Source organism: Globicephala melas, chromosome 11 (genome assembly GCF_963455315.2).
Source record: "Globicephala melas chromosome 11, mGloMel1.2, whole genome shotgun sequence".
Classification (NCBI taxonomy): Eukaryota; Metazoa; Chordata; class Mammalia; order Artiodactyla; family Delphinidae; genus Globicephala; species Globicephala melas.
In genome coordinates this window covers 51,732-64,609 of record NC_083324.2, presented here as the reverse complement: position 1 = coordinate 64,609, position 12,878 = coordinate 51,732, and the positions used below count along the sequence as shown (strand labels likewise).

General features: G+C 56.2%; 1 protein-coding gene across 16 annotated transcripts in view; it reads left to right on the top strand.

Moving 5' to 3' along the window:
* The window catches only part of CFAP100 (cilia and flagella associated protein 100), a 54,520-nt gene that overhangs the window by 21,822 nt on the left and 19,820 nt on the right, over nucleotides 1-12,878 (top strand). For 11 of the 16 annotated variants that reach the window (XM_060308150.1, XM_060308152.1, XM_060308151.1 and 8 more), the window contains exons 5-11: nucleotides 1,236-1,422; nucleotides 2,969-3,036; nucleotides 3,109-3,272; nucleotides 3,461-3,541; nucleotides 3,923-4,104; nucleotides 4,347-4,579; nucleotides 6,582-6,859. In XM_060308150.1, the coding sequence (XP_060164133.1) occupies nucleotides 1,236-1,422; nucleotides 2,969-3,036; nucleotides 3,109-3,272; nucleotides 3,461-3,541; nucleotides 3,923-4,104; nucleotides 4,347-4,579; nucleotides 6,582-6,859 (1,193 nt within the window). Of the gene's footprint in view, nucleotides 1-1,235; nucleotides 1,423-1,508; nucleotides 1,847-2,968; nucleotides 3,037-3,108; nucleotides 3,273-3,460; nucleotides 3,542-3,922; nucleotides 4,105-4,346; nucleotides 4,580-6,581; nucleotides 6,860-12,878 lie in introns of those variants that run through there. The other 5 variants (XM_060308156.1, XM_060308155.1, XM_060308160.1 and 2 more) reach the window with 5 other exon arrangements.

Sequence of the window (12,878 nt, the reverse complement as noted above, 5' to 3'; positions counted from 1 at the left end):
CTCCCTCTGTGACCCCGAGCAGGACCAAGGACACACAGGGACATGCAGGTCCTCCAGCCCCGCCCCTGTGCCTAGGATCCAGGCGGTGCCGTCGGTGTTCCCCACCTCCTGCCTGGAAGGCGGAGCGACAGAGGCACAGAGCCACTCTGAGCGGCACTCATGGCAACACGCGCACACAGGACTTCCCCTTTCTCCACCAGTGCCTGCACAGCCTGGACGTTCTTCTCCCAGCCTGACGCAGCCTCAGGGAGCCTCTGCCTTCCTTCCAAAGCCCCTGTCGCCACCTCACACTCCTCCGCCCAGCACAGCCCCGACCTCCTCACACTGACCCCAAGCAGCTGCCCCGTGCCTTTAAATTGCAGACCTTCTGCCACTGGAATTCTAGCGCGTGACATTTTCCCACCTTCATTGTACACGGACGTGCAAAGTAGGGTCCCGCCACAGACTAGCGGTGGAATAGGTGTTGCACGCGGCAGGGCCAGCAGGAAGCCAAATGGAGACCCACGTGAGGGCTTATCTGATCGGGTAGCAAGATACCCAGGACTTGGACAGCAGGAGGGCTGGGCACGAGGCCTCAGAAGAAGAGCCCCTCGCCCCGCCCTATCCCGAGAGCCTCCCCGTGAAGGGCTGGGGCCGGGTGCAGTCCTGGGGGTGGCTGGCCAGAGGCCAGGCAGGGTGGAGAATAGGTAGGGCGGTGCAGAGCCCCGCGTGTGACCACGGGCTGCCCACAGTGAGTAGGGAGCTTGCAGATCAAACTTGGGATTCCCAGTTTCTTTTGGAAACTCCGAGGATCTGGTTTCCCTCAACGTCGGTTTGTCAAGATTTAGCAAATCACAGTACAAGACACTCAGTTTAAGTGTGAACTTCAGACAAACGAGGATCATGTCTAGTGAGTGTGTCCCTGCACCACTGATCTGGAATGCGTATCTGAGCTGGCATCCTGTGGTTCATCTGGCGCCCCGCCTCCCTGTCAACCGCTGGGTAGCTGTGCTCAGGTACCCAGAGAAGTTCCCGCAGGCTCACAGCCCCAGGGTCTTCTCCGCAAGTCACTCCGCACGTGCGCGCCGCCACACCGGCCAAGTGCGCGCCTCCGCGCCGTGCGCGCTTCCGAAGCCCCCGCCGCCCCCGCTGCCCCGGACGGGGAGCCGAGGAGAGGACTGGTGGGCGGGAGAGGGGTGGGTGGCTGGCCCCGCCCGGCCCCGCCCGACCCCGTTGCCCTACACGGCCCACCCCAGGATCGGGAGCAGAAGAAGAAGCAGCGGGTGCACGAGAAGATGACCTACTCGTCCAACGTGGCGGCCAAGCACGCCAGCCTGCGGCGCGAGCTGCAGCTGGAGGACGAGGTGGCGGAGCAGGGGGCGCGTGCAGAGCAGCTACGCATCTTCCACGAGCAAACGGCCTGGAAGCTCTCCATGACCCGAGGTGTGCCCCTCCCCCCGCCCGCAGCCCTGACGCCCCAGAATCCCGTCTTCGCCCTTGCGGTCTGAGCAGTGCGTTTAAAGGGCTCGGGAGATGCGGGGCTGTGGTGCAGTGTGCGTGTGTGGCCGGGGTCTTTTCTGTGCCTGACCTCTGCCTCCCGGGGTACAAGGATGAATTCCACATGGATTGCTGCTCTAAAAGCCTTTGAATCCCAGCATTGCACGCACTCTGAATGCTGACCTGCAGTGAACGCAGGCGGGACAATGTATAAAACGTAGGCGCTTCCCCTGGCGGCGAGCATCTGAGCTTCAGCATTGAATGGCTTCTCTGTCCCGGACAAGTCGGCTTTGTACCGCAGCTTCCGCTCCTGGCTGGTAACAGCACCAGACTCATGGGTGGTCGGGTTCAACGTCTTCAGACACTGCAGGTAGTGAGAGGAAGCTATGTGTGTGTGTGACCTGTTATTATTTTTATGACCCTGTAGGAAATCTGAAGTACTAAAAATGCACTAATACTCTGCCAGTGAAATATAAACCAGTAAACTAGAAAGAAGCAATTGAGATCAGAGAGCCCTGGACCCCATGGGCTACAGGGGCCCTGAATGGGAATTTGAGCGTGGAGAGACCGCCAGCCTCTACCCCTGACGCCCGAGGCTTGTTGTTCTGGGTAGGAGGCCCTGAGCTTGCTTGGACGTTCTGTGTGTGGAGCTCTGCACCAGGGAAGCAGCGCTGCGTGTGTTTTGTCTCTGCCTCACTGTCCGTTTCTGAGGCGTGGGAGCGGCAAGTGGCACCTGGGTGGGGAAAGCTGGACCCAGCAGGTCTGACCTCCCGTGAGGAGCCCGGGGAGGCCAGGCCAGACCTCAAGACTGAAAACGGAACTTGTGTACACACCGGCTTCTCCGGGAAAGGAGAGGAGTTGAGGGAAAAGGCCGAGAGCCCCGCGGTTCCATCCACAGCTGGAGGCCTTCCTCTCCAGAAAGGCAGGGAAGGAGGCCCGCATGGGCCTTGAGCCCAGCTGCGATGCCTCCCTACTTGTACTCCGGAAGGTACACGTAACTTCCGCCTGGCTGAAACCCTGCCAGGGTAGACTTAGCTGCTGCCCACATTGTGTGCTTAGGGAACCCCAAGGAGAGATCACGCTGCCCCACCTTTCTCTCACCGCCCCCATTCTCTCGCTGTCCTGGCCCATAGACCTTTTATTATTAAGTCCAGCCCGGTAAAACTTCCAGGGTGGGCGTGTCCAGAGCTTCATTCCAGGTGAGAAGGGTGCTACAGCAAGAGAGACTCGAGTCAGACATACGGAAGGACTTCCCACCTGGCCAGTCTCTAGCCATGGAGGCTGTACTATGTCAGCAGAGCCTGCTTTCCGTTTGCTGGAGCCAGAGCTGGCTCTCTCGCAAACCCTGTAGTAATCTGGGCCTCACAGCCAGGTGTAGCACCAGGCCGGCAGGCCGGCTCCGCACTGCCTGGCTGTGCCCACCCAAGGCTGCAGGCTTGGGTCTCTCTCCCACTTCCTGCCCGCCCCAGATGCCTCGTGCCTCTTGTTGCAGAAAGGAAGATGGAACCTGATGACATACACAGCTACATCACCCAGAAGCGGCAAACATTCCTCCTCCAGGTAGGCTGGCTGCCCCGCGGGCCCAGCGGGCTGTCCCTGTGCGGAGCGTGACTCCCGCTTCGGTGCCCTCAGTACGCCCTGGATATGAAGCGGAACGAGATCCAGCGGCTGGAGAGGCTGGCGGCCAAGGAGGAGGCCAAGCTGGAGCGGGCGGAGAAGTTTCTGGAGAAGGACGCTGCTCGATTTGAAGAGTTCCTCAGGGAAAACGACCGCAGCTCCCTGCAGGCCCTGAGAGCGTGAGCTGCCCGGACCCCAGCCTGTGCACACCCACCGCCCACCCAGCCCGACCCCAGCCTGGCACACCCACCACCCAGCCAGCCAGGCCCCTCCTTGGCAGCTCCCCCGCCTCCCGCCTTAACTGAAGGCAGAGTGCACGCCCCTCCTGCACACCCTGTGATTGGCTCCCTCCCCGCCCCACCCCCAGGGCTGAGAAGGAGACCAGAGCGAAGATGGAGACGATCCTGGAGATCCGCGATCTGACCAACCAGATCACGATCGTCAAGAGGTGAGGTCAGGCGCCAAGCTGGCCCTGCGCCCTCCGGGCCAGCACACCTCCGGGAGCCGGAGGAGCCCCACACAACACACACCTCTGAGCCTCGGCTCTCTAGGGACCCCAAGCCCTGTGGGGCTTTTCAGATGAGGTGACCGAGGCCAGGAGAGAGTCGGGGGCCTTCCTGAGGCCACACCACCGGGCAGGGCTCGCTCCACCCTGAGAGCGGCTGCAACTCGGGGTGTGAGCCGCGCTGGTCCCGGCAGGGCGGCCTCCTTCCCCGCACACGGAGTTCCGGCGCCTGTCCTTCGGGAGGCCTGGGAGCTCTGGGCCCGGCCTCCCCTCCTAGGGGCCCAGGGACGGAGCCTGACTTTGCCCGTCCCCTCCCGGGTCTAGTGAAATCTCCAAATTTGAAGACACTCTGCAGCGTTACAAGATCTACAAGGATTTCCTGTACAAGCTGTCGCCCAAGGAGTGGCTGGAGGGACAGGAGAGAAAGCGCTCATCTCTCACAAGCACCAGGGAGGCGGTCGAGGCCTCCGAGGAGAACGTGCTGTTCTCTACACTCGGGGACAAAGGTAGCAGGAGAGAGAGGGCGTGCCGGGTGCTCCTAGAGCCTGTGTCCAGCTGGCTCCAGGCCCCTTCCCCTGCTCGCAGAGCCCTCCCCGCCCCCCCCCCCCGGGCTCAGCCCACACACTCCTGGGAGAATCGCCGACTGTCAAAGCAAACCTTCCTCCTGCCGCTGAGGGGGACCTCGGGGAGGGTCCTGGGGAACTCTGTGCCCCTGAGCCATCTGAGAATCCTCCTGTGCTTCCTGTAGGACCAGAGATCAAGGGCCAGACAGATCTCAGAGGTATGTGGCTGCCCCAGGTTGGAGGGGCCCTGCTCCGGGCTGGGGCAGATGGACAGCCCTCCTCTGCTTCCTCCAGAGGAGCAGGGCCCAGAGAAGGCCACCAAGCTCCTGCAGGTGCCGCAGCTGAGGCAGGACCGGCCCAGCACTGTCAGCCACCAGGGGGGCCCCCGGCCCAGTGGGCCTGGCAGGCTGGGCCCCAGGTGAGTGGGCTTGGTGGGGGGCGGGTGATGGAGGTGACTGGCCTGCTGCGGAGCGGCCCCCAGTGGCTCCGGCCAGAGGCACCCCAGCCGGGGTGAGAGGGTCAGGAGGGGCTGTTTCTAGCCTGGACGGTCTGGAGTCAGACTTAAGCCTGAAAAGCGAGATGTTTCCCAAGCAAAGCTTTCTTTTTGTCTGATTTGGTGAACTTGAGTTGGGGTGGCCCAGTTGGGCGCTGGTGGGACAGTCAAAGGTACACAGATGAAGCAGCTAGGTGGCCGCCTGGGACAGGACGCACCTGCCCACGCCCTCTGTGGCAGGAGTGCCGGCTGGCGGCTGGCAGAGCCTCCGAGCCTTTCAAGAGAATCAGGAAGTCTGGATTTTCATATGGAAGTCCCAAATTTTAACTGTGACAGTTACTTTTAAGTCTTTAAAAAAACATGGTAAGGGACAAGCAAATCAAACAGATCCAGACCCGGTGACTTGCCCCGTGGTCCCTCCGACACCCACCTCTAGGACCCCCAAGCCCCCCGGGCTCTCCTGGGTCCCTTCCTGCAGTGCCTCTCCACCCCCCCTCCATGCCCGCTGTTCTCCAGCTGTGACAGGTGACAATGGGACAGACCTCCTGCCCCACTCCCTCCTCCGTGTCCCCTCGCTCCTCCAGCCCAGCCACCCCAAACCCCAGCCCCTCCTGCAGTGCTGCCCACGCAGCGGAGAGGAGACTGGGGCCTTGAGCAGCCAGGCGAAGCTGGAGCCCTGGCTCCGCTTCCAGCACCTGCCCTCGGGGCCAGGGCTGCAGAGTCCAGGAAGTTTCAGCAAAGCACGGCCATGATTGCACTTGGGTCTCCTGCTACTTCCTTCGCTGATACTGTAGTGTTGTGGACATATCACCAACTGCACAAGCCACGCAGCAGGTTGACTCTGGTCCCAGGAACCCCTGTCGGGGGTGCTGTTTCCAGCTGAAGAGGTTACGTGTGTGTGCTTCCTCGCCCTACGTTGCCCTCAGCCCTGGAGCTCCCAGCAGCAGGCTTCTGTCGGGACAGACCCTGAGAACAGAGGTCTGGGCCCCGCCCTCTACTAGCCATGTGACCAGGGCCACTGAGCACGTGTGGGCAGGTTGCGGGCTGCACGAGGCACTCGGCCGAGAGGGCAAGTGGGGGCTAAAGTCCAGCCCAGCCCCAGGCTCTGTCCTCCTGGAAGGAGGATTCTTAGAACGGCACCTTCTGGGCCAAGAGTGTCCTAGCGGTGACCTCGGCAGGTGACTGGCTCTCTGAGGAGCGTGTTTCTCATTTGCCGAATGGGCAACAGTGTGCAGACGGGGTGGGGCGCAGGCCTGGGAGTGTGTGAGCTGTCGGCGTGGGCCCTGCGCTGTCATCTCCGTACTTCACGATGGTCGGGGCCTGGAGTCTCTCAGGCCTCGGCCCAGCTCTCCCCGGCTGCAAGCCCCCCTCGCCAGCTCCGGGGCCAGCAGAACCTGCGTGTCTGCATAGGGTGCAGGCTGGAGCAGGCCAGGAGGGGTGACGAAAGCGGGTTTGAGGTCAGTCCAGGGCCCCCTGCAGTGTTGCGGCCCAAGCAGCCTTTCCTGTGGCCTCTGGGCCCGCCCAGCATGGCCCCTGCCCCGTGGCATGCGTGTCACAACAGCTGTGCGTGGGACCAGCAAGGACACGTGGCACGGCCGAATCTGACAGAGGAGGTGGGCAGAAAAGGCGCACGGTGAATGGGGAGCCGCAGGTGCACAGCTGCTGAGCACCCGGAGTACGGGAAGGAGCCGGTGGGGAGGGACAGAGCCGCCTCGGGATGGGGGCTCACAGGCCCCGAGGGCACGAGCTGTAGTCTGGCCGGAATGAGAGGAGCTAGTTGGGTGCTGACCCTCTCCCCCTGGCTGCCGTGTGACAGCTGGGGGCCGAGAGGAGCCCGGCGCCACCTTCTCGGCAACTTGAGGGACAGAGGAGGGGGCGAGGGGCGGGCGTCACGCCCTCAGGCCTCCCCGACCCCGTGTCTCCGCAGGGCCTGTTCCACCCTCCCCGTGCAGGAGGACCCAGACAGCGACGGGGAGGTCAGTGCCCGCTCTGGGCGGGGGCCGCAGGAGCCGGGCCCGCGCCGTCCAGCAGCTCCACGTGGCTCTGGTTGCAGGAGCTGCAGCTGTACTTCACGGAGCCCCAGCAGCTCCTGGATGTCTTCGTGAACCTGGAAGAGCAGAACCTCTTACTGGTCCAGAACACCCAGGAGATGGAGGAGGCCTTGGAAGAGCTGAGCTTCACCCTGAAAAACACCCAGATCCGCATGTAGGTCTCACGCCGCCGGGCGCCCGGGCAGCGAGGGGGCTCTGTCACTGGCTTTCCTCCTGGGACCTCCCACAGCAACTGGGAGCTGGGCTGTGCACTCCCCGCCCTGTGCATGGCTTCAGTTTTCTGGAAAGCTCCATTTGCAGACTTAAGGCCTGGCTCTGGGAAGAGGGTGTGTCTTCTTGGGTGGGGGGCTGGGGTTGGGAGCGGGTCAGGCCCCTCCCCACCCTGGAGCAGCCTGTACGCAGAGGGGGAGATCTCCAAGGCCCTCTCGCGCAGGGCCTTATTGCTGACACTAGGCCCCCCAGAGCTGGTCTGGGCAGGGTCAGGCCGGGGCACCACGTGAGGCCTGCTGGGAGCCAGGAATCATCCGTTTATTCCCAGACAGTGGCTGAGCGCCTGTTCTGGGTCAGGCTGGGGTCTAGGCTCTCCAGGGATAAGGTAAGGCCCTGCCTCGTGAGCTGACAGCCCGTGGGAGCAGACTTAGAGGCTCGCAGATTTGACTTGTAGGTAGTAACACATGCTAGGAGGAAAAGAAAGAGTGACGTAAGCAGGAGGCCGAAGTGGAGGGTCGCAGCAGATGGGAGAGGGGAGGGGAGGCTTCCAGGGGAAGGCGTCCTTTAAGCCAGGCACTTCCTGAGCAGCGGGAAGCCACGTGGGGATCTCGGAGGAAGAGGGCTGCACGCCAGGGGAAGGCACGTGTAAAAGCCCTGAGGCGGGAGCCGGCCTGAGGCTGTGAAGTCCCGGGGGAACCATGTTCTTCAGGGCTCAGTCTTGCTGGGCTGCATCTACCCTGGAGAATTTCCTCCTGAGGGGCTCCAGAATCATACAGAAACGTAGGCTCTCAGGAAGGACTGTTTCCTGGAACCTGGGAAGTGGCAGAGATACAAAGCGAGATGAGCTGGGGAGAGGCAGGTGGCCTCCCAGACTCCAAGAACCTGCTAGAGGACATACACATGCACCCATAGGCCTCACGGCAGAATCCTGGAGGGGCTGTCTGGTAGCTGGTCTTCAGCCAGCTGAGCCACCCCCAAGATCACCAACAGTTTATTTCCAGAGGAGTCACAGCCCATATGCATTTAACTTACATGAACTCAACCATCGTTTCTAAAATAAAATAAGGAAGAAAGAAAAAAGAAAAAGAAAACTTCGGGACTTCCTTGGCGGTCCAGTGGTTAAGACCTCGCCTTCCAATGCAGGGAGTGTGGCTTCGATCCCTGGTCAGGGAGCTGAGATCCCACATGCCTCACAGCCAAAAAACCAGAAACTTAAAGCAGAAGCAATATTGTAACAAATTCAGTAAAGACTTTAAAAATGGCCCACATCAAAAAAATCTTTAAAAAAAAACTTTAAAAATACAACAAATAAACAATCTGAGTAGGCCTGTCTTTTAAGGAAATTGTATTAATAATTAATAACCTTCCATGGGCTTCCCTGGTGGCGCAGGGTTTGAGAGTCTGCCTGCCGGTGCAGGGGACACAGGTTTGAGCCCTGGTCTGGGAAGATCCCACATGCCGCAGAGCAACTGAGCCTGTGTGCCACAACTGTTGAGCCTGTGCTGTAGAGCCTGCGAGCCACAGCTACTGAGCCCGCATGCCACAACTACTGAGCCTGTGTGCCACAACTGCTGAGGCCCACACGTCTAGAGCCCGTGCTCCACAACAAGGGAAGCCACCGCGATGAGAAGCCTGTGCACTGCAACAAAGAGTGGCCCCCACTCGCTGCAACTAGAGAAAGCCAATGTGCAGCAACAAAGACCCAACACAACCAAAAATAAATAAATAAAAATTTAAAAAAACAAAAAAACCTTCCAAAACACAAGTTACCGGGGCCAGATGGATTTACTGGTGAATTCTACCAAACATTTAAGGAAGAGATAACAGTTTTCTACAGTCTCTTCCAGATGATAGAAACAGAGGGAATACTTCCTAACTCCTTCTCTAAGACCAGCATTCAGCGTTAACCTACCTAGTAACAAAACCAGACAAAGACATTACAAGAAAAGTACAGTATCTCTCGTGAACAGAGAGATGTAAAAATCCTCAACAAAATGTTAGCAAATTGGATTCAACAACGTATAAAAAGAATTATACACCACGATGAAGTGAGATTTTTCCCAGGTATGCAAGGCTAGTTTAACATTTGAAAATCAATTAATGTAATCCACCACATCAATAAGCTAAATAAGAAAAAAGCACATGATCATATCAATGGATGCAGAAAAAGCATTTGAGAAAATCTAATACTCATTCATCATAAAAACCCTCAATAAACTAGGAATAGAGGAGAATTTCCTAAACTTGATATAAGATGTCTGCAAAAGCCCTACAGCTAACGTCATACTTAAAGCTTTCTTGCTAAGATTAGGAACAAGACAAGGATGTCCTGTGTCACCACTCCTTTTCAACATCGTACTAGAAGTCCTAGCTAATGCAACAAGGCAAGAAAAGGAAGTAAGAGGTATACAGGCTGGGAAGGAAGAAATAAAACTTTCTTTGTTCACGGAACACATGGTCATCTGTGTAGAAGAAATGAAAGAATCAACAAAAAAAACCTCCTGGAACTAGTAAACTATTATAGCAAGGTTACAGAATACAAGGTTAATATACAAAAGTCAATCACCTTCCTATACATTCGCAATGAACAAGTGGAATTTGAAACTGAAGATGTATTAGCGTCCCCCCAAATGAAATGCTTATATAGCTAACAAAATATGTACAAGATCTATATGAGGAAAGCCACAAAATTCTGATAAAGCAAGCCATGTTTATGGGTAGGAAGACTCAAATATGTCAAAGTATCGGTGCTTCCCAGCTTGATTTACAGATTCAGTGCACTCTCCACCGAGATCTCAGCAAGTTTTTTTTATGGATATTGAAAAACTGATTCTAAAATTTATGTGGAGGCAAACGACCTAGAAGAGCCGGCTCAGTATTGAAGGAGAAGATCGAAGTTAGAGGAATGACACTACCTGACTCCAAGACTTAATTGGCAAGAGAAAAGACATAGAGATCAATGGGACAGAATAGAGAACCCAGAAATAAACCCACGTAAATGTGATCAACTGATTTTTCCCAGAGGGGCAAAGGTCGTACGATGGAACAAACAGTCTTTTCAACAAATGCTGCTGGAACAGCTGGATGTCCACATGGAAAAAAAAAATAGGAATCTAGACACAGACTTTACACCCTTCACAAAAACTAACTCAAAAATGGATCACAGACGCACATCTAAAATGCAAAACTATAAAACTAGAAGAAAATATAGGAGAAAACCTAGATGACCTTGGGTACGGTGATGACTTTTCAGACACAACGCCAAAGAAGACGGTCTGTGAAAGAAAGAATTGATAAGGTGGACTTCATTAAAAATATAAAATTCAGCTTTATGAAAAGCAATGTCAAGAGAATGAGAAGGTAAGCCAGAGACTGGGAGAAGATATGTACAAAATGTATGATAAAGGGCTGTTGTCCAAAATATACATTGTTAAAAATTTAATATTGTTAAAAAATTGTTAAAATTTTAATATTGTTAAAATTTCACAATAAGGAATAAACAACCTGATTAAAAAAATGGGCCAAAGATCTGAACTGTCACCTCATCAAAAAAATAGTCAGATGGCAAAAAAGCACATGAAAAGATGCTCGGAGTCATAGGTCCTCAGGGAAATGCAAATTAAGACAACAACGAGAGGGAATTCCATGGCGGTCCAGCGGTTAAGACTCCCAGCTTTCACTGCCGAGGGCTGGAGTTCTATCCCTGTTCAGCGAACTAGGATCCCACAAGCTGTGAGGCGTGGCCAAAAACAAACAAACAAAAAAACAAAAAAACCCCGGACTACCATTACACACCCATCAGAATGACCAAACTCAGAGCACTGACAGCAGCAGGTGCTGGTGAGGTGGTGGAGCAACAGGAACGCTCATCATCGATGGAGGTGCAGCCACTTTGGAGGACAGTTGGGCAGTTTCTAACGAAACCAAACGTACTCTTACCTTAGGATTCAGCAGTCATACGCCTTGGTGTTTACCCAAGGCGTTAAGATCCTAGGTCTACATCAAAACCTGCACATAGATGCTTATAGCAGCTGTAGTCATAATTTATTCAAAACCCGAGAGCAACCAAGATGGCCTTCAGGAGATACAACCAGACGGTGGAATGTTATTTGGTGTTAAAAAGAAATGAACTGTTGAGCCGTGAAAAGACATGGAAGAAACTCAACTGCATATGACGAAGTGAGAGAAGCCAATCTGAAGAGGCTACAAAACCGTATGATTCCAACTGTATGACAGTCTGGAAAAGGCAAAACTATGGAGACAGTGAAAAGATCAGTGGTTGGGCTTCCCTGGTGGTGCAGTGGTTGAGAGTCCGCCTGCCGATGCAGGGGGCGCGGGTTCGTGCCCCGGTCCGGGAAGATCCCACATGCCGCGGAGCGGCTGGGCCCGTGAGCCATGGCTGCTGAGCCTGCGCGTCTGGAGCCTGTGCTCCGCAACGGGAGAGGCCACAGCAGTGGGAGGCCCGCGTACCACACACACACAAAAAAGATCAGTGGTTGCCAGGAGTTGGGGGGCGGAGGGATGAATAGGGAGAACCCAGGATTTTTAGGGCAGTGACGATACTGTATGTGACACCACAATGATGGGTAAAGCCCACATCCATAGAATGTACACCACCGAGAGTGAACCCCAGTGTTAACTGTGGATTCTGGGTGATAATGATGGGCCCATGTGCGTTCATCAGTTGTGGTAAGCGGACCACCCTGGCGCGGAATGTCAATAGTGGGGGAGGTGGGGGGCAGGGGAAATTCGGGAAATCTCTGTACCTTGCACTCGGTTTTGCTGTGAACCTAAAACTGCTCTAAAATATGAAGTCTGTATTCAAAAAATATATACAACAGCAAATGAGCAGTGTATTCCCACAGTGGAAGCAAGGTGGCCGTGTTAGAGACAGTGTCCTGAAACTCTCAGGAGTGCCACAGTGGAGCCAGGCAGAGCCGCCAGGGCTGGGCTCACGCCATGTCACCAGCAGGCGAGCGGATGGACAGTGCGGCCTGCCCACAGCACTCTCGTTGGGTGTCCACCGCTGCTGTGACAAATTAGTGCAAACCGAGGGGCTTAGAGCAACCAGAGCTATCCTCTCACAGTTCTGGAGGCCAGAATGGCGACACGGGTCTTGCTGGGTTAAAATCAGGGTGTCGGCAGAGGCCCTGAGGCAGAGCCCTTTTCCAGCTTCCAGAGGCCACCTTGCCCTTGCATTTGGAAGCCAGCAGTGCCAGCGGAGGCCTCCTCCCCTCACATTGCTTGACTCTCTTTCCTGCCTCTGTCTTCCGTTTACAAGGACCCTTGTGATTACAATGCGTCCAACCAGATAATCCAGGACCATCTCTCTATCTCAGGGTTAGCTGGCTAACAGCCCTAATTCCAACTGCAGCCCTGGTTCCCCCTTGCCAGGTAATGTAACGTATTCACAGGTTCGTGGGGTTAGGGCGCGGACATGTAAAGGGGGCCGTTACGCGCCGTACAAATCTACTGAGCAGTAAGAAGGAACAGACTATCACGCCAGCCAGTGATGCGGGTGAGGGAGAGAAGCCAGGCACCAGAGAACACCGACTGTCTTATTAATCGGGAGGCTAGAACCAACTGTGTGTGTGATCCATTGCTGCGTCGCAAATTACCCCAAAACCCGGTGGCTCAGTCTAACACACATGTATTATGTCAGGCTTTCTCTGGGTCAGGGACCTGTGCACGGCTGGGCTGGCTTCTCTGCTCCGGGGCCTCACGGGGACTGCTGTCCAGGTGGAGGCTGGGCTGCAATCGTCCCAAGGCTCTGAGCTCCGAGCTCGTGCACGCGGCTGTTGTCAGGATTTGGGTCCTGGCTGGTTCTAGGCCAGAGGCCACCCTCAGTCCCTGCCACGTGGGCTCCTGGATAGGGCAGCTTGTGTGCAAGCCGGAAAGCCAGCGGAGAGGGTCTCCTAGCAAGACGGAAGTCAGGATCCTCTGTAACCTGGTCACAGAAGGGA